We start from the raw sequence: 21,602 nt of genomic DNA, 5'->3' as shown, positions 1-21,602 counted from the left end.
TGGATGCTCCGGAGGCACGAATGGTGAGAATTATAAATGCATTAGATTCAACTTTTAATTGTATTTCCACTTTTGACTTTTTAGATTTGAGAAAACTCCTGTATATGTTTGTGTGTTCCCGTTCACACATAACTAAAAATAAGTTAATATATTTGAAGATGTTTCTTTGGAGCTAGCCTCTCAGTAGACTGCAAGCTATTATAAATAATTTCATAGTGGAGTATGTCCCCAAGACAAAGGGGGACAGAGTGAGTTTCCCCTCATTAAACATACAATGCAAGAAGCCAAGGTATGCAATGCGAATGGGAGCAGGTAACAAATATAAAATAGTTGTTATCCTAATTTAGGTTCCACATTGAAAATACACTTTAAGCAGGAGGTAGAGATTCCACTCAGTCACACAACTCCCTCTAGTGACTAAGCTATAAATAGCAGAAATAAAGTATAAATCATGTAAAACAAGGGAACAGCAAACAATTTGAAGGGAGCACTGCAATAATGAACTCAGAATATGCACTCACTGAAAATGCACTATATTTGTCTTTTTAAAACAAAACTTTGTTCCAACAGTTGCACACTGGTCAGATGGATGTTGGCTCTAATTCTGACCCAGCACTACATTGCTGCAGAATGTTTTAAGAGCTCCCTGTAATAAAATGTAACAATAATGCTTCCATGTTACTTCTTACAGCAGAATTATGGGCACAATTTTTCTAAACCCTTGCAGTAGGGACTAGCCCCGCACTGCTAGGGTTAAATATCACTGTTTTTTTTTTTTTAGTACCTGGACAAAAACGAGCACTCACCTGATCCTCTGAGCCGGCTTGCTCTTAAGACTGATCCCTGGAGCCTCTCTCCACTCTGCTGCAGCAATCTAACGCATGAGCAATCTCATGTCTATACACACAGTGTATAGACATGAGGATACTGAGGAACATTCCAATGCTGCAGCGTAGGAAAAAAAGACACTTAATTGACCATTGAAGCAGGCACCTGGCTCTGTGGTTCGGGGAAGTATAACTATAGACAAAAACGAGCACTTAACACTTTTGCCTGGAGTTCTTCTTTAAGCAAGACATACACAGCAAATCAACTGATTCCATCATCCACACTAAACAGCATGAATGGAGAACTCCACTGCCTGTGCCTAAATACCGAAACAGTGACTGCATTCGATTAGGAAGCAGTCACTGTTTGGCAGATAATTTCCAGCCAGCTCAATCGATTTTTAAAGTGACTTCTTATGCCGGGGGGAATGCAGGGTCACTTACCATTAGAATTCATCTGATTCAGCAGGAATTGAATTAAATATATGGCCAGCATAACACTTCAAGCAGAAGACTTTGCCTTTCCTCTTCTCTTGCACAAGACTAGTTAATGTTCTAAATAATCACTACTAGTTTTTTAGATTTTGATAAGGTTTTATTTTATTCAACAATTCCTTACAAAGGAAGACAAAAAAAAAAGAAAATATCAGATTCACCAAATCTCTTGCGACGTTCCACAGAACCAAATTAATGCTCTATACATCCAAAGTCAATAAATTAAAGGAATTTACAGGAGCAAGACACAGGCCTTTCACAGTGACGGGCAGAACAGAAGATAATAGTCCAAGACAAAGCATTTGTAGCATACAGCAGGACTGTGCATTGATTGGTCCTGTCCACTTACAGCATTGTGAGAGATTTCCCATAGAGGGAAAAAAAAAAAAGTAAACAAACCGAGGCGGGTAGATACTGTACTTCACACCCGTACCTCTATGAACTCCAGTTTGGCTAAACCCTCCTCTCTGGCACAAATTCCCTCCTGTTGTGCACACATGCGGGGTGGAGGGCTTTCATGGCGTTGCTCTGGGGGAGATGGTGGGAGAAGGTGGGGAGAATCATACTCCTCTGATGCCAGGTCTGGTACATCATCAGATTGGGCATCGGAGCTTTCCAGATCACTACGGATGCTCTCTGGCTGTGCCAATGTGATGTCACAAACGGTCACTTGGCCCCTGCAAGCATCATCTTCCTCCCCCTCTACAAGAGGGGCAGAGGCATGCAAAGATTCCTCAGTGCTGCTCTCACTCATCAGTTGGTACCGAGAAGGCTTGGCCTCTATGTGAACTTGAATCTCCAAGTTATTGACCTCCCTGCACAAAACATATTGAAACATTCAGTCATTAGTAGCATGAAACTCATTAAACAAGGTTATTGCACATTACATTTAAGGTTGACATGGATAAGTCATAAAAGGAACAAATTTATCAATGGTGCAATAAAAAAATACAAAAACAAAACTGCTTTTTGTCCTATACCACTCACCCCAATTTAATTTTTTAGGTTGCAGATTGAAAAATAGGAATAATTGCTATAAAACAGGACAGTGAAACTGTTCTCCCAGTTTTAAAACATGAAAAGCAAAACTTAATGCATGACGCAGCTAAAATAACCTAATGGCTTAGACATTCATCATAATCATGTAGGCTTTTCTTACCGTGGGAGGCAAAATGACAAATACTCCTTAAAGCACAACTCCAGACAAAGCTTTTTTAATTTATTTTCACAACAACACTGTCATTTTATTTTATGACCTTCTCTGAGAGCTCCTGATATGCACAGTGGGAGTCACACTTCCAGCTCCCCATGACATCGGATCTGAACGACCCAGTTCCGATGTTGTGCCTCCACCCCTTAAATCTATGCTAATTCACATAGCATAACACAAATTACATCACAGTGTGGTGCTCTGTAAATGGCACAGCAGAGGGAGGGTGGCGGAGGAACAACACCAAAGCCGGTGTAATTCATAGATATTGTTCCAATGCATTGGGGTGCTGGAAGTGCAGATTCCGCTGTGCATAATACCCCTGAGCAAAGTTCAGAAGGCTCCTTATAATAAAGAAAAAAAACAGAATTCATGTGAAAAGTAAAGATTTGAAAAAGAAAAAAAAAAAACGTGTCTGGAGTTGCCTTGTGGATGTTTCATGACAACACCGATACCTACACTCTGGGCCCATTCACATCACATCATCTCCAGACCAGATTGTTTCCAGACCCAAAATGCATCCTAATGTATCCCTATGCTATTTCTGGCATCTGTTCACACCAGCGCAGTCTGTTCGAGACCAGAAAAATTCTGCATGTCTCATTTTGTCTGGTCTGGAATGCACTGGAACGCATGGAAACACATAAAAAAAAAGCCCTAGAACGTGGCAAAAAGCAATACACTGCGTTCCAGATCTGGTCCAGAAAATGGTGTGAACCTACCCTAAGGGTCTATTCGCACTACAGACTAGAGCATTCATCTGCACCAAAAAGGTTTTAAATGAGGCTAGTCCACACCACTGCGTTTAGTTCCAGAGCTATAAATAACAATAAAAGCATGCTGCATTTTTTTTCTGCTCAGGAAAACACATGCAAACGCACCAGAATGCACTTAAAACTAAGGATGCACCGAAATTAACTTTTGAGGCTGAAACAGAAAATTCTATATAATTAGTCAGGCCAAAGCCGAAAATGACTTTTCCAACCTTTTCAACATTTTCTAAATATATATGTTATTTATTTATTTTACTTTACTGTTAGGGGCTTTAGGGAAATATAAAGGGTCTACACAGACCCCTGATATTTCTCTTTTAAAATAGAAAAAGATTGAGGACACAGAGACCACAATCTCTTTCTCTGCAGCCCCAGCACTCAATGAACAGGAAGCTCTCAGTACAGAGGTTTCCTGTTCATTCACAATCAGGAGATAAATATTTACTATCAACCCAGTCATGAATAGACAGGAAGCCTCTGTACTGAGCTGCACCCTGTTTATTCATAAAGTGAGCATAGTAATCACTACATCCTCAGTTATTTACAAACACGGAGAGGGGAATGTATCAAAACTGGAGCAGCTGTATATGACAACCAATCAGCTTCTGTCTTTCAATTTCAAAGCTTAACTGAGCAAACTGAACAGAGATGCTGATTGCTTACTATGGGTAACTGCTCCAGAACTCTGTCTGCTCCACTTTTGATAAATTCCCCTGAGTTATCTGTACTGATCGCACAGGGTTTGTGCTCTGCATCCAGATTGCTTCGCCCTCCCGCCTATCACTGGCTCCTCTGCCCACAACACCCCGGCCATCCTAACAGCTTTCTCCTCCTTCCCGCACTGCCCCACGTGGCCTCCTGACAGCTTCTCTCCTCCCTGCTAAGCGCCCGCTCTGTGTCTCCTCCGATCACCGCTGCCAACACGGGGATATGAGGGGACACAGACAGAAGCTTGCAGCCGGCGCCCAAAGGGGAGGAGAGAACCTGATGATGCACTATAGTATGCCCATATTACCATTTTTTTTCCATTCAAATTTTTTTTTGTTTTAGCAAAAAGACGACAAGAATACAGAAATACAAAAAGAGAAAGAGATACATATTACCATTTTTAGCCAAAATGTTTCAGCGACCGAATTTTTGGTGCATCCCTACTTAAAACCCAAGCAAAGACAAAGAAAAATAAAGAAAAAAACGCGCCAGAATGCAACAAAAACTTGCATACGTGCGTTTGCAGAAATGTTGTGAACAAGCCCTTGGGGTTAGTCCACACCAGAAACTGCATCACAACGGCGTGTGTCTGCGCAGTTGCATTGCGATCTGTTTTGATGCTTTTTTGACGCGTTTGTGATGCGTTCCAATGCATTATTTTTTACTAAAATACTAATTAGACAATTAGGTCACTTCCTTTGTCCTGTCAGAGCATTTCCTTTGCTTGCTTTGGAGCTTGGACATGCTTGTTTTGTTGGCAGGCATGGTGATCACCTGCATATGTCAAACTGAACACAAAAATAGGATTTTTGTACTCACCGTAAAATCCTTTTCTCTCCGTTCATTGAAGGACACAGGCAACAGATCGTAGATCCTGCGCTCAATGCGTGTCACAACCCAGCAATGGCAGAGGAAAAGGCCCCCGGGGACAGCGCAGTACCCACAGGACTGAACACCCCCACATAGGACCCCAAGGGAGCAACCACGACTGGGGAAGGGACACAGGTGTGCAAAACACCCATGGCAGGGAAGGACAAGCAGCCTCCAGGGGAAGCCCGCAGCCCCCACAAGGCACAACAGACGTCTCGTCCGTGCATTCTACGATCTGTTGCCTGTGTCCTTCAATGAACGGGAGAGAAAAGTGAAGATATGCTATGTCATAGGTAAAGAAAAAGTTAGAAGTGTAAATTGTGCCTAAGCAGTACCCCCAAAAATCTAACTTATCTGGAATTCCTCCTGAAAAATAGCTGTGCACTTCCTGATATATGGGGTACCTAGGCAGCAATGTGTATACAGCCTCATAGCTGTATATCTGCAGTGTGGCATTACCCCTTCACTGCTGGAACAATTGCATTTTTTGCAGTTTTTACACAAATGAGAATAGGTGCATAAACCTCTAAAACATTATATATTTGATAAAAGCAAATACGTTATAGAATACAGAGACGGTAGTTTTATACTGTTTAACAACTATTTTTCAAATCTATCATTTTAGTTAAAAAATAAAATAAAACAAAACACACTCATGAGTCTTAATTTATTTTTTTGGTAAAATGTAATAGATGAGAAAAAAAACATACAATACCCAAAACTCTCCATACGGTAGGTGATGCTTTAAAAGCTTTTATAGCTCATCAGTTTACAGTAAACCATAATCTTCTCACACTGGCGATGCCTAATGGGTGTTGCAGGACTGTCATTCACGCATGAGTGCGCTCCCAACGCATGTGCGTGTACGTAAGGGGGCCCCCTATGTGACAGCATTGTGCAGGTGACAGGTATTCTGTATGGAAACTCCACCATGGGCAAGGTAACAGTGTCACTTTAGGTATATGTGAAGCAGCAACTTAAATATCAGATACTTATAAATGTCTGATAACAGGCTTGCAAAACCCGTTCTATTTGTAACAGCAGTGAGGCAGGTGGAATTCAGCATGTAAGATAAGTGGAGTCTGCTGCAACACTGGGTATGGTTTGGTTTACTAGGGTTACGACAGGTTTAATAGGGTTGGGGAAGGTGGGAGAATTAGGGAGAGTTTGTTCTTTGACAAATGCACTGTTTAGTATAAACTGTGTAAATTTACTGGCCCAAAAGAGATTGTAGATGATCAAAAAATGGTTAAATGAAGGGCGGCCTACCTTTCTTGCGGGTTATATGAACTGATGATGGAACCAGCCATTGCTCTTGTGCTGGCACTGTCACTCACAGCTCCCAGGCTTACAGAATCTTTCTGACATGTGTCTTTCTGCACATCAGCTTGAACCTCCAGTCTGTATATTTGGAAATATTAGACATAAATATCAATAGGTCCATTAAACCAGACAAGTTGTTGGCAAAACAAGTTATTAATAATTGCACATATATTGTCTATACATTATCTCTCTAGCACACACATTTTAAGTACACAACATTAAAGGAGAACTATGAGGTGAGTGCTTTTCACTCACCTCATAGTTCTAGCCGACCTGTGACAATGAGACTGTCACAGGTCGGCTCAGTAGATCGGGAAGTGAGCGAACACATACCGGCGTTCGCTCACCTCTCGATCCTGTCACAGCTCTCTGCCGTAACAGGGGAGGGGCTGGATTCCCCCCTCCGATCCCCCAACGCTGACTGGCGGAACGGATGGGGGAGGGGGCGGGTACAGCTGGCTCTGCCTCTAGATAGGCAGAGCCAGCTGTCACCCACGCAACTGGGCGGATCCTGACATAATTGTCGGGATCCGCTTCAGCTGCAGCATCTCAGTATACCGCGAGATGTAGCTCTCTATATACTGAGCTTAGGGTGACGTGAGGACGCTAGTTTGTGTCCTCCCGTTACCCTAAGGGGAACTATGGGGAAAAGCCCTGACCCCATAGTTCTCCTTTAACATGTGTGATATAAGGCTAGCATAAATAGCAATTTACTTTTATCAATCTAATTATACACTGTACCTGTATGTTATATGACCATATTACAGAACCTGCATATCCTGATAAGAGAGCCACTGGTTGCCACTTTGGATAAACAAAAAAATTATTGTACTGAGTAGCAATCGATCTCACTGAACATAATACTAGGTAGGCATTTCATGTATTAGTAGATCTTAGGGTCATTTATGAGCTGTACCCATCTAGCAACAACGAATTATGTGTCAAATGAGGACAATACCTGCAGTATTTGGCTCTCCCTCCACTTAGCATCCCACCAGTTAATGTGCCACCAGTTAATGTTCCCCCGGACAGAGCAGCAAAGCTGGCTGTTTCACTGTAGTTTCCTTGTAAAACGCTTAATCCGTCTGTGGGGCTCCCACTTGTACTTAGGACACTGGTAAGACCCTCCATGCTGCTTTCCCCAATACTTGGGTTTTTCAGTGCACGCCATGCATCTGCAACTATGAGTGGAAAAATTTAATAGATTAAAGTACATAAATGACAGCTTTGAAATATAAATATCTAATGTGCAAGCACTTTAGTTTTTCCTGTAAAGGATTCCGATTCATATGCAGACCTTCCACAATGCATGTCATTACCTGTAATTGGTCCATCCTCTTCAAAGTCAATCTTCACCCCTTTGCCATTGCCCGTGCTCACACCACAACCACCCCCACGGCATAAGGACACTGGCACCACTCCATATACATAAGCTAGCATGATAGGAACACCAATGCCTGATACACAAAGACAGAAAAAAAAAAATAATCAGGATAAAGAAGGCAGTGGAAATAAAATAACATGTTTGACTATAAATGCAACACATACCGACGCTGACTGCTGCCACCACAGGAGACGCAATTACAGACAAAATAACTCCTCCTGTTACAGCCAAATTTTTCTTGTGTTTAGAAGTTCTTTTGTTCTCAAAACGGCCATGAATCTGCCGGTAAAGACCTAATATTATAACATATACTAACCCCATTAGGGTAAATGCTATTTTAAACATAGTGTACTCATGGATTTTAAGTATAAAACATATATCAAATACCACAGGATAGAACTTACCTTTCTGCCCACATAAACTGGGATCCCGATGACCATAGCCGGAATGGCAATGCCGGCAATCAGCGATATGCCAACAGGAGCACCAATTAGAGTGCCCAACTGCCAGATGATTTTCTTCTTCTTGCTCCACGGCTTTTTCCCCCAGAAAGTACACCCTGAGGGGCTGCAAAACATAAAAGGAATATGAGCAAGTAAAAACCTAGGGGCTACTTAGGGCCCAAGACAAGGTAATAATCCTAAATTCACCTGAGGTAATGGAGGTCAGAGATTTCCTTCATACACAGCCAGCAGAATTCACAGCCACACACAGCACAGGTCATGTGATTACAACTCCCATCATTCATCTTGATAATGTAAGCACTGCATCGTGGGCAGGATTTCATATCATCAGCTGGAGAAACATAAAAAGACTGCTGCTTAGTACATTTTACATCCAATTTATTCAACATGAGATTAATTAACTATGATCAGGTTTTGTTACGCAAATAAGAATAAAGATGGCTATACACTAGTACATTTTTGGTTGGAAATGTTTTGTTTCTGCCACGAACCCTTGTTCGATTATAGCTTGAATACTCCATCATGCATAGTCAAATGTCGATTTCAGAAATCGTTTTGTTAGCCATATTAACCAACCATTTTTTGGCGGACAGAAATAATTTCCTTTTGTGCATGTGCTGTGTTCTTGCTACAATTTTTGATTAACGAAATCCCCACCGATTCATCGATTTTCGTTCAGTCAGAGAAATATTTTCCAACTTGACCGATCGAAAAATTCAGTATGTGGTCTTCACATAACAGTACCAGGCATAATATTGAAGAGCAGCACTAAAAATAGAAACCCAACTTGTACGGCAAGCTATGTAATTCTGTAATGCAGTGGTGGCCAACTTTCTTGATATAGGGGGTCCCCAACATCACCAAAGGGCCACACAAAATTCAGTAAATGTGATTTAAAAGGATATTGTCAGACTGCAGACATGCAACAGGAAATTGTCAAAGACTGTACACGTGCTGCAGGAGATGTTCAGCAACTGTGAATCTGTTATACACTGAGTGGCCAGATTATTATGACCACCTGGCCGAGCGCTGCAGGACGAGAGTGCTGTGAGTGGCCGGCGTCTCTCCTCCCACACCGCTCAGCCGCCTATCACAGTCCGGCAGAGCGGTTTGTGGGTGGCGACAGCCAGCGCTGTCACAGGAGGCTGAGCTCACCTCCCTGCTCCGCTCGATCAGCCTCCTGTGAAAGCGTGTCAGAGAGGAGAGCGAGCACAAACACTCAGTGATCGCTGAGTTTTTGTAGATATTGAGGACATGGTATGTTAACTATATCCTCAATTATGAATGAATGGGAGGTGAGCTACATCACCTCATGTTCATTCACAGTTGTAGGTATAGTAAACATACCATGTCCTCATGTTATCAATTAACAGGAACACTCATTTCTGTTCATTGGTAACAAGGGATACAGAAAAAAAGAGATAGAAAAAGAGATTTTGGACACGAAGTCCTCTATTTTAAAAGGGAAACATCAGGGGTCTGTTTAGACCCCCAATATTTCCCCGAAGCCCCTAAAAGCAATGTAAAAAATAAAATAAAAAAAAATGTAAAAAGTTTACAAAAAAAAATATTAAAAAGATTTAAAAAAATTAAAATAAAAAAAACAATTTTCGGTATCGGTCTGACAATTTTTTTAATTTCGATTTCGTTTTTAAAATTTCCATTTCGGCGCACCTCTAATAAATAGGGAAGCAGGTTGTTTACCACGACAGCAGACGTGATTTTTTTTTTCCTGAAGATATGGGTAAACAACGCGATTTAACAGCCTTTGAACGTGGGATGATTGTTGGCGCTCGGAGCCACGGAGCGAGTATCAGCAAAACAGCAGAATTCGTTAAATGTTCAAGAGCAGCTGTTGTTAAAGTGTTTAAAGACTGAACTGTCAGCCGAAAATCTGGGTCTGAACGTGCGAATTGTGGCCGTCAGCGACTAGTCAATGTTAGGGCAGAACGGAGAGTGGCAAGACTGGTACAAGACAACAGAAGGGCAACAGTGCATCAAATTACTGCAGATCTTAATCAGGGATCCTCTCAAATGATCTCTGAACGCACTGTTCGCCGTACACTGCATCGTATGGGATATGGAAGCCGAAGGCCTGTTCGAACACCTTTGCTGTCTGCAGTTAACAAGATAAAACGTCTCCAATTCGCACAGGAACACAAGGATTGGACAGTCGAGCATTGGAAAAAAGTCATGTGGTCCGATGAATCACGTTTCCAGTTGCATCATGCAGATGGCAGAGTGAGAATTTGGCGGGAACAGCATGAAAGCATGCACCCCACATGCATGAGTACAACCCTTCAAGCTGGTGGGGGCAGTGTTATGGTTTGGGGCATGTTTTCCTGGCATGATTTGGGCCCTTTAATTCGTGTGGAACAACGTCTGAATAGCACAACATACCAAAGTATCGTTGCTGATCAAGTTCATCCTATCATGTTGATGGCGTATCCCAATGGAGATGGCTTCTTCCAACAAGACAATGCGCCATGCCACGGTGCTCGTATTGTGCAGGAGTGGTTTCAAGAACATGAGGGAGACTTTACCTTGCTTAGGTGGCCCCCACAATCACCAGATCTCAATCCAATTGAGCATTTGTGGGACGAAGTTGAAAGAGCCATCAGGCAGCTGGTTCCACAACCATCAAATCACACAGAACTGGACAGTGCTATTCATCAGTCAGATTCCTCGCATCACCGTTTCAACATCTCGTGGAGTCAATGCCAAGAAGAATCGCCACAGTATTGAAGGCAAAAGGTGGCCCAACAAAGTACTGATGGGGTGGTCATAATAATCTGGCCACTCAGTGTACAGTGAGGAAAATAATGATTTGATCCCCTGCAGATATTGTAAGTTTGCCAACTTACAAAAGAAATGAAAAGGTCTATAATTTTTATCATAGGTGTATTTTAAATTATAGAGACAGAATATCAACCAAAAAACACTTGATACAAATGTTATAAATTGAGTTGCAGTTCAGTGAGTAAAATAAGTATTTGATCCGCTACTAACCAACAATAATTCTGGCTCCCTCAGACTGGCTATATGGTACACAGATTAGTCCTGTCACTTTAAGAAGGTGTTCCTAACGACAACTCGTTATGTATATAAAAGACACCTGTCCACAGAATCTCCTTCCATTCAAACCTCACCACCATGGGCAAGACCAAAGAGCTACCGTATCAAAGGATGTTAGGGACAAGATTGTAGACCTACACAAGGCTGCAATGGGCTACAAGACTATCAGCAAGAAGCTTGGTGAGAAGGAAACAACTGTTGGAGCGATTATTCGCAAATGAAGGAATACAAAATAACCATCAATCGCCCTCGGTCTGGAGCTCCATGCAACATTTCGCCTCATGAGGTATGGGAGGAGCTTGTGAATGATCTCAAGGAAGTTGGGACCACCGTCACCAAACAAACCATTGGTAACACAATACACCGCCATGGATTGAGATCCTGCAGCGCCTGCAAGGTCCCCCTCCTCAAGCAGACACATGTACAGGCCCGTCTGAAGCTTGCCAATGAGCATCTAAATGATGCAGAGAAGGATTGGGAGAAAGTGCTGCGGTCAGATGAGACAACAATTGAGCTCTTTGGCATTAACTCGACTCGCCGTGTTTGGAGGAAAAAAATTGCTGACTATGACCCTAAGAACACAATCGCTACAGTCAAGCACAGAGGTGGAAACATTATGCTTTGGGGCTGTTTCTCTGCTAAAGGTACAGGCCGACTTTGCTGCATTGAGGGGCCAATGGACGGGGCCATGTATTGTAAAATCTTGGATGAGAACCTCCTTCCCTCAGCCAGAACTCTGCAGATGGGTTGTGGATGGGTCTTTCAGCATGACAATGACCCAAAACACACCGCCAGGGCAACAAAGCAGTGGCTCAAGAAGAAGCACATTAAGGTCATGGAGTGGCCTAGCCAGTCTCCACACCTTAATCCTATAGAAAATGTATGGAGGGAGCTGAAACTTCGAGTTGCCAAGCGACAGCTAAGAAATCTTAAGGATTTAGAGAAGATTTGTAAAGAAGAGTGGACCAAAGTCCCTCCTGAGATGTGTGCAAACCTGGTAACCAAATACAAGAAACGGCTTACCTGTGTGCTTGCCAACAAGGGTTTCTCCACCAAGCACTAAGTCATGTATTGCTTGGGGATCAAATACTTATTTTACTCATTGAACTCCAACTCAATTTATAACATTTGTATCATGTTTGTTTTCTGGATTTTTGGTTGATATTCTGTCTCTATCATTAAAATACACATATGATAAAAATTATAGACCTTTCATTTCTTTGTAAATGGGCAAACTTACAAAATCTGCAGGGGATCAAATCATTATTTGCAACACTGTAGGAGTTGTTGAACACTAGGGACATGCTTTCAGAGTGGACTGGAGACACATTACATGAGACTTCTAAAGACTACTGCTAATGTAAGCCCTACTACCCGCCCACCAGTGGCAGCCAGTGCAAAGGTACCCATCGGGTGCAGTGGCAGCCAGTGCAAAGGTGCCAGTCAAACAGTGCACCTGCCATAATCAACCAAGTCTGCAGATTAAAATGACTTTTATCTTATGTAGCAGAATCGGAAAAGCTCAAAAGGAAATGTATACACTTTACTTTAGAAAAGCTTAATTCCCCTTTTGATGCCTGGGCACAGTAAACTTTCAGTAAGGAGCCAATGACATCAAATAAACTAAAAACATGAATTACTCTAAAAGTAAGACATAATTTGTAAAAATATAAAAACCCAGCATTCTATGGTCTGGCTGTTAGGCTAGTCCCTGGAGCCTCTCTCCCCTTCCACTACAGCGGTTTAAGGTCCTGCGAGTCATCAAATTCAATACAGTGTGTATTGGACGAAAAGCTGCTGCGAGACATAGCAACAATGGAGCGGAGGAGAGAGGCTGGAGGGAGCGCTCTGACAGCCAGCTGGCTGCGAGGTTCAGGTAAGTAAAACTTTGTTATTTTTGAACCTAAACAAAAACGAGTAGTTAACCCTTGCAGTGCAGGGGTAGCCCCACTAAAAAGGTTAAGAACATTTTTCCTGAAGTCCTTTTTAAAGACAGATCCGTTTTTTTTAATGCAAACAGGAAGAAACGGACATAGGTGTGGAGCCTCTAATGTGCCATGTTTTTTGTTTTAGATTTTCATACTTGTAATGAATAAAGTTTTGTTGTGTGGGGGCATTGGCATTTCCTATTCAGTCTTTGTATTTGAAGCGCTTTTATTCTTAACTGAGAAAAAGTGCATAAAAGAAATGCATAAAAGATATATACCTGAGCCAGATTCCTGACCGTAGCTGATCCCAGAAGGGTGCTTCCTTCTCACACCAAAAAATGGTGCACGCTGTTGACGTGCCATGTCACATGTCTGGTTGGGGTGCCACATTTGCTTGCAGTGATAACAGAATTCTGTTTGGCAGCCTTCCCTTTCACAGGTAAGTCTGGGGCAGCTGGCACAGCCATAGGCAATGACGGCATAACTAAATCATAAAAAGAAACACAAAGTAGAAATGTATACATGGGTAGCAAACAGAAGATTCATAAATAAAAATCACCACAAGAGCACAGTTGTAACCTAATCCATGTAATCTAATGTAAGATTTATTTTTCCCCTTAATCTAGTCAGAACAACAAAAGGCAATATATGATCACTAACAGCACATCACTAAACTGTAATAATACTTTCATTACACAATTGACAATGCTATCACTCCCATTCCCAAGACCCCCCAATCACACCTCACCATCTCCCGCTGGCCGCTCCGCTGCCTCTGCTCGCTCCGCTTCCCCGTATACCATTTAACGGAGGTAAGATCGTACTGCAGTGACTGAAAACAATACCAAACCTGCTATTGGCTATTTCAAAATTCAATAGCCAATCGCAGGTTGGCTATTGAACCCGCCCACTGCCTGCTGTCAATCAGCAGGGGAGCGTACCTGAATGAGTAAGTTCTCCTTCAAGTCCGCTCCTCTGCTGACTGACAGCAGACAGTGGGCAGGTCCAATAGCCAACCTGCGATTGGCTATTGCGTTTTGAAATAGCCAATCGCAGGATTTGCTAATGTTTTCAGTCACTGCAGTACGATCTTACCTCCGTTAAATAGTAGGAGGGGGAAGCGGAGCTGGCAGAGGCTGCGGAGCGGCCAGCGGGAGATGGTGGGGTGTGAGTGGGGTGGTCTTGGGAATATGGTGATGTGAGCGAGCAGAGTTACCTCTGCAGTGCAGCAGACGTCCAGGCTGGAACCAAGTAAATGACAGCTGCCGGCAGCAAGATTATGCTGCCGGGAGCTGATTGTAAGCACAGCAAACGTTAAAGGTTGCAACATTCAGCCAGCTATCGCTATTTGAAATAGCCAATGGCAGGCTGGTTATTGCTCCTAACCACTATGGATCAGAGGAACAGACCTGGTGACACTAGGGGTTTAATATAACCCTACTGTCAAACTTAAGAGAACCTGTCACCTCCAATGTGCTATCACATAGGGGGCTTGCGAGCCCCCTATGTGATAGCATATTGGAGCCAGGTACAAACACTCAGTGATCGCTGAGTGTTTGTAGATAATTGAGGACATGGTATGTGTACTATATCCTCAATTATGAATGAATGGGAGTGATCTGCATCCCCTCCTGTTCATTCATAGTTGTAGTTATAGTAAACATACCATGTTCTCATGTTATCAATGAACAGGAACACCCATAGAATATTCCTGTTCATTGATAACAGGGGATACAGAAAAAAAAAATTGAAGACTCAGTGTCCTCAATCTCTTTTTCTATTTTAAAAGGGAAATATCAGGGGTCTATCAGGGGTTTAGACCCCCAATATTTCTCCGAAGCCCCTAAAAGTAAAAAATTAAAATAATAAAAATGAATGAATAAATATTTTTTAAAAAAAAGTTTATAAAAAAAATTTAAATAAAAAAAAATTTCAGTATCAGTTTCGGCCTGACAATTGTTTTTATTTTCGGTTTTGTTTCGGGTTTTAAAATATCCATTTCGGTGCACCTCTAATTTAAATGCATGAGTTGAATGGGTAAATTCACTCCATAACGCATGTAGCAACCCACATTAATGTGCGTTTGTAAATGGACTGCATAGAATTCAAAAACGCAGCACATCAGATTTTTTCAGTGTGCTGCAACACATTTAAAACCTTTACTTTCTGCACTACCAAGCATTTTCCAAGGCATGACAAATATAGGGTAATGCATCAAATGTAAAGGACCCCAAAATAAGATTTATGGGGTCATTCTGTGCATAGTGTACTGAACCAATATTTAAAATGCATAAGAAGCTTTTTTTTTTTAAACAAACACATTAATGGCTACAGATTGAAATGGGAACATCAACTTTGATAGGTCAAAGAATTTTTATTTAATTTGAACAAATGAGTGACCAAGGCAAACACACAGCAGAGCACCACAATCGCAAAAAGGGTTTATATGCATTTCAGAGTCCATTAAAGTGATTTACTTTAAAGCAGACTTATTTTAAAGTTTAGATTGCTTCAAAAAGATTGAGCCATTATAGAAGCAGGGTGTTTAAAAGATTAAAAAAGGTACTCGTCAGCTGGAATCACCAGATCACCCAGTACTCCAATTTCAGATCAGTTGGACCAAATGTGGAGGTCAAAAGTCTTCAATGAAAATAGAGTTTGCTGATGTCAGCACCCACAAGGTGCAGCCGCTGGGGGGTCAATTGTACCCAGCATCCTGGCATGAGCAAAAATGTAGGATCTGTTGTTTCCGGGGGAACAGGTAAGCTACCTGCCTCCATGATGCCTCACTATTTTCCAATATTAACTTAAATTATTTTCTGGGTGTCATTTAAAGAGGAACTAGACCCACAAGTGTAATGTCTTCTAAAACAGTTACTCTTAAGCCACGGCAGCTGCCAAGCTTGCAAATGTATTATTTCAGCTCTAAACTACACTTTCAAGCCCCTCAAATGTCTGGCGTCATAGATGATCACATGTGAAGCACCATGGCAACTGCAATCCAAATAGAGGTCAAATGGCACCTTCCTTCACTGTAAAGGATAAGAGATTGTAGGTCCGTCTTAAAGTGGTCCTATACTCTCACGTTAAATATAAAATACACTATAAGATTTCCTGGGATAAATTGAAGATTAATTAAATGGCTGAAATACCTTTCCTAAAGAAAATGCTGCTGAAAGCACCTATGGTGCAGCTTACACGATCTCTGCTGAATTGGTGCAGTGGATTCTAATCCTCCTCCCTTCAACAGGGATCTTTAGGTCATGTAAGCAGTACTGTAGTTAGCCTGGAGCAGACATTTTTACAAAAAATATATTTAGCATCTTTGCCCTTCTATGACTTTTTGCATTCCAGCTGGAAGGTCAACATCTGTATGCAAATATTTCAGTATATATCCATGTTTAACATCAATTTTCCAAACAACCTCATGAGTTACTGCGCTACCTCTTGAGACAAGTTGTAAATACTCCGAGGACAATTGTCTCCATGCAGTTGTCAGAGATGAGCTCTTCCTAAGGGTCAAATACATATTTGTTTACTCTATTCTGTCTTTAGGGCTGAAGGGAAAAGGGTGGAGGCTTGCAGAATGAACATTGCTCTAAGAAGCAATGTAGCTTTTCCATGTTTTACAAACAACAGAACAAGGGCTAGAATATCTGTGTCTCATCTCTTTGCGTTAGGATACAACAATTATATATTTATTTATTTTTAATCACACGATTTCTATACAAAAAGCGAATTCATTCCAAAATATATTCTAAAATTATAAACAGAAAACCAAAAAAAAAAAAACTTTTAGAACTCTTGTTTCAAGCCTACCCACCCATGCCCCAACACCTGATAACATAATGTATCCAATTTATAGAACAGCAACAAAAACTTACCATCGTGCCTGGGAATGCCAAATCAAAATAGATTCACCAAACTACCGTAGAGAAACCCATCATCTAAACTTTAGAACATAAAAGGGCAGCATAGTAGGTATATATAGCATAATATAGGTGGGTTGCAATTTGAAATTTCAGACACATTAGACATGCTAAACTGTTTTATTGCACCACTTTGGTCCCTTGTTTTCCTTCTTTGGGGCCATAACACGATATAAGGATTTAACCGAATTTAGATCCCCGACTGTTCTGTTGTTTATAAAGAACACATATCCTTAATTTAGTATCAGAGTTCATTTATAAAGCCATCATTGTAAGTGCAGGCTTTATTTAAAGGGACACTAAACTCAGGACTTACATTTTAAAAATGCATTTACGTACCTTAACTATTAACAGAAATTTATCGTGTTTGTGTATCACTCAGCTATAGAGCCTCAAATCTCTGAATTGGTGCTGACACTGTCCTTCCTTCTGAAGGGTGGCTACTTTTGTTCCCCATGGTCCCTGTGTGTGTTATAAAGTAGCCACAGCTCCAAGCTCACACCCGTGATGGACTGCAGTCTTAATACAAATTAGTAGGAATGCACCGATAACGGTTTTTCGGTACTCGCGGATACCAGAAGACCCATTAAGGAAGCCAGGCGGCGAATCATTACAGCCCCCACCCCCTGATTAGCCGGGAAGCCGGTGTCACATGGGAGATTGCGACCCATAACCTCACTGTGACTTCCGGTGACGTTAAATACACAAAATGCACATGCGCAAGGCTTTAAAAAAATCAGCCAACAGGAACAGCTGATCGGGGTGCACATTCCTCGTGGTCAACTTCCGCGGTCACAAACTCTGATAGAACCCCGGGAAGCCGGCTCCATGCTCCCTCGTCACATGTAACAAGGGAGCATGGAGCTGCCTTCCCGGCCAGTCAGGAAGCAGGGCGGCACGTAATGACTTGCTGCCCAGTTTCCTGATTCAGTTAGTTCCGGTATCGGGAGCATTTGGGCAAGTACTCACGCAAATACTCAGTATCGGTGCAAATTAGTGAACTAAACCTAAGATTCTAATCACAATAGCAAGCTTGGAGCGGCGACTCCCAATAATCCCAAATGCCCTCCTATTTTATTTGTTATACATCCGTAGTCTCCCCTTCCACACCTCTGTGTCTTTGGTCCCCTTCCTCTTAGACTATAAGCTTGTTTGGGCAGGGTCCTCCTCACCTACTGTTTCTGTATGTCAATGATGCTTGTTTTCAGTGTTTCTTACTTGTCTAAATGGTTGTACAGCACGGTGGAATAAGTTGGCGCCATATAAATAATTGTAATTATGACCAACACACACAAGGACCATGGGGAACAAAAGTAAAGTCAAGGTACTTGAATGCATTTCTAAAATGTAACTCCCGAGTTTAGGGTCACTTTAATATTAGCAGGACAAAGTATAATCAAGGAACACATGGAAATATGCATCTGTTAGGTGTTATGGCTCTGCTATCATGTCACTTTCTGTAGTGTAACCAAACTTAAGTTCCACTTCAAATTCCTGTTTTGAGGAGACAGCAGTGAGTAAACCGCTTGCAAGTACAAAACATCCCCGCTTAGACAGCTGTCACTGACCAAACATCCCCATTGGAAGATTTCTCCTCGATTCCTGTTCTGGATTCGCCTTCACTTTTAGGGCTCATTCATCAATAACACGCTGTTGTGACTGTATGCAAGTTATGGATGAGTGAGCCCTAAAAGTGAAGGAAAATCCCCCCCCAAAAAAAGCAGGCGAGTTGATCAATACACATCCCATATGTTTTTATGCTCGTTGACATCCATGGAACTGCATTTTTCTCCCCAGAGACACTTGATAATACAATGGGGCGATTAATGAGAAGAAACGTTGTATCAACTGGGGCGTAGCCAATCAGCTTTTACATTTTATAGGATGTGGAAAAGAATGAAAGAAGCTGATAGGTTGCTATGGGCAACTGCACCTGTTAAGATAAAACTAGTCTGAGCCGGCCCTTTTTTTTAATTTCCCCTATGACAGCACTCAAGGTGCCCTTTGCATCATCTCAGGCTCTCACCCGCAGTCCGGGGCCGGGCACCACCTGCAGTCTGGGTCAGCGGCCAGGCAGCGGCGCAGCAGGAACTCCTCGTATTTGCGGGTGAGATGGGGATCCCGCAGGATGGCCCGGACATGTTGGGGGCTGAGGCGCTCGGCACACTCGGGGCAGCGGAGGTTCACCCGGCTCTCGGTGATTTCGATCCGCAGGTACTGGCGGAGGCAGCGCAGGCAGGAGCGGTGTCGGCAGCTCAGGAGTTCGGGAAGCTCCTCGGGTGGCTGACGGACCAGACATAGCGGGCACTCCAGGAGCGAGTCCTGACCACCGGGGGAGGAAGGCGGCGGGGCAACCGAGGCCGGTACTATAGGGGGAGGAGGCGGTGACGGGGGAGGGGATGGGATTGATGGCTCCGGTACTGAGCGGGTTCTTCCGGGGAACACACTGGGGAGTGAAAGCAGAAGCCGGCGACGCCGGGCCCCAGGGCAAGGTGGGGGCTCCGCAGAGCCTTCGGTCATCTTACGAGCACCCGAGACTTCAAACCAGGAAGTGATCCTAGTCCGGACATGGACTGCGCAAGCGCTTGCTATACGTATCTACAATTCCCCACCCTGGTAACAGAAGTGCGCATGCGTAAATGGAAGCTGTCCCGAGGCAGATTTACGTTAGGAATACGTGCTCAGAGACCACGCCTTAATGAGGGCAGTGCACATGCGCAGAATTGGGCTAGAGCTCTTTGCTACTTGCTGGCGGTAGCGCTTCCTCTAGTCACATGACATGGAAATTAATTGACAGCTTTCACTTGAACACTATTCATCTCTTCTCTGTATATAGTAGATGGTGGTCATGCCAGGCCTGCTATTTCCTTGTTGATCTGAATGGTTTTAAAAAACTTACTGGCACACGGAGAGGAATGCACCAAGTTCACGCCAAATTAATAGAAGTGGTGCATAACACTTCCTTAATGTGTTGCATGAAATAGAAATATATATATATTAGAGGTGTACCGTAATGACATTTTTAGACCGAAACTGAAAATAAAAAGTTTATCAAGCCGAAACCAATAAATATTTTTTTCTAACCTTTTTAAAATGATTAATATAGTATGAGTTACTATGTCCACAATCATGAATAGACAGGAAGTGATGTAGATCATTCCCATTCATTCATATATACCGCTCTCCATCCTAACTCGCCTGTACCAGGATGTGCTCTCCTCCCCTCTGGGCGCTGCTCTGGGTCCCCACCGATCCCTGCGGCCTCTGCCGACACAGGTGGGGGGAGCAGTGGGTATCAGAGGGAACACAGCAGCGCCCAGTGGGGAGGAGAGAAACCAGAGATGCACCACATTTTCGGCAAAATTGTATTTTTGGCATTTTTCGCTAATGTACCATTTTGGGCCAAAAATTTGCAGCTGGTGCAACACTATATAGAACTCATCTTATAACATTGTTAAAATTTTATAGAAGAAATTCCAAATATTTAATATAACACCACGGCTTCTGAAAACAATAGTTGTCATGTTGAAAATTCCTTCAATACCTTGAGTCAGCAGCCTTGGACAAGTATGCAGATTAAGGGCCCGTTCACACCAAAATCGGACTGAAAACGTAGGTCCGTTGGCTTGCACTTTCAACCTCTGTTGACTTCCGTTGGTTTTTTTTTTCTTTTTTTGCCAATCTTTATTTTCATTAACATATTCTGTTTTTACTTCTGTTTTTGACGTGTTGCATTATGCTGCACCGAAAAGAAGAAGAGCATGCTCTACTTTTTTTCATCGCACTGCAATAGAACGCAATAGGTTGCAGCGGTGTGAATTGGTCCCATTCACACCTATACATTTTCTTGGTTACCTTCTGTTGGCATCTGTTGAAAAATGCATGTTAACAGATTTGGTGTACGGGGCCAAATACTTTTTTAGTATTGCTTCTCTATCTTGCATAGTTATTCCAGATCAATGATTCGGAAAGCACTGAAGCTAGAGGATCAGGTTAACAGCCAGGCTAGTAACCTCGGTGAAGACATTTTACTGTATGCCATGCTGAAAAGGTGTGCTCTTCTCTGGAACTTTTAGCGCTTCCAGAAGATGGGCAATGGCAGCCTCCAGAAACAAAGGGAAGCCCTAGCTGTGATAACAGTTGCCATGATAAATATTTGGAAACTTTTATATAACATATAATAAACATGATATATAAATAATATAATAAACATGATTTATTATGTTAATCTGCCATGGCAGCAATGACAATACACATACAAATACATAATATAAATCAGCTTTTAAAAACCAAAAATTGTGAATTGTAGTGGTGCTGTTTGGTTTTTGGTTGGGGACTTTATCTTGTTTACACTCTGTGTTATATATGCATTGCTACTAATGTTGAAACTATAAACAAAAAAAAGCTTATTTTTTGTATGTTTTTAATTTTTCCCAATAAAAAAAAGTATCTCATTTAACAAATATGTGAACTGTATAGTACACCATACTGTTTTTTGGCAATTCTCTGCCATAGCTAGAAATATTAGTGCCTTGAAAAAATGTAAACCACAAACAGCACAAAGGCATTGAAAACAACTGGGTAACAGAAATTCCAGCATTTGAAAAGCCTTTATC

The 21,602-nt window shown here is 42.2% G+C and overlaps 1 protein-coding gene across 1 annotated transcript; it reads right to left on the bottom strand.

Moving 5' to 3' along the window:
* Positions 1 to 1,413: 1,413 nt before the first annotated feature.
* On the bottom strand, positions 1,414 to 19,603 carry RNF19B (ring finger protein 19B). Its single transcript, XM_018564523.1, has 9 exons — positions 19,013 to 19,603; positions 13,336 to 13,541; positions 8,241 to 8,385; positions 7,995 to 8,157; positions 7,755 to 7,869; positions 7,526 to 7,663; positions 7,165 to 7,387; positions 6,153 to 6,284; positions 1,414 to 2,137 (listed from the first exon to the last, which is right to left on the bottom strand). Exons 1-9 carry the CDS (start codon positions 19,504 to 19,506, stop codon positions 1,744 to 1,746), a joined length of 2,010 nt encoding a protein of 669 aa, XP_018420025.1. The 5' UTR covers positions 19,507 to 19,603; the 3' UTR covers positions 1,414 to 1,743.
* Between the last annotated feature and the right edge of the window lie 1,999 nt (positions 19,604 to 21,602).

The sequence above is a fragment of the Nanorana parkeri genome, unplaced genomic scaffold (genome assembly GCF_000935625.1).
Source record: "Nanorana parkeri isolate BGI_ZX_2015 unplaced genomic scaffold, ASM93562v1 scaffold757, whole genome shotgun sequence".
Lineage (NCBI taxonomy): Eukaryota > Metazoa > Chordata > Amphibia > Anura > Dicroglossidae > Nanorana > Nanorana parkeri.
This window is presented reverse-complemented; position numbering and strand designations above follow the sequence as displayed.

What these genes read in the sequence shown, in the direction of transcription:
- RNF19B (XM_018564523.1), bottom strand. Translation starts at nt 19,506, where the DNA reads ATGACCGAAGGCTCTGCGGAGCCCCCACCTTGCCCTGGGGCCCGGCGT. An exon ending in TGCCCGGCCCCGGACTGCGG is followed by an intron (nt 13,542 to 19,012) that starts GTGAGAGCCTGA and finishes TTTATGATTTAG; the next exon opens with TTATGCCGTCATTGCCTATG. An exon ending in GGGAGAGCCAAATACTGCAG is followed by an intron (nt 6,285 to 7,164) that starts GTATTGTCCTCA and finishes CCAAATATACAG; the next exon opens with ACTGGAGGTTCAAGCTGATG.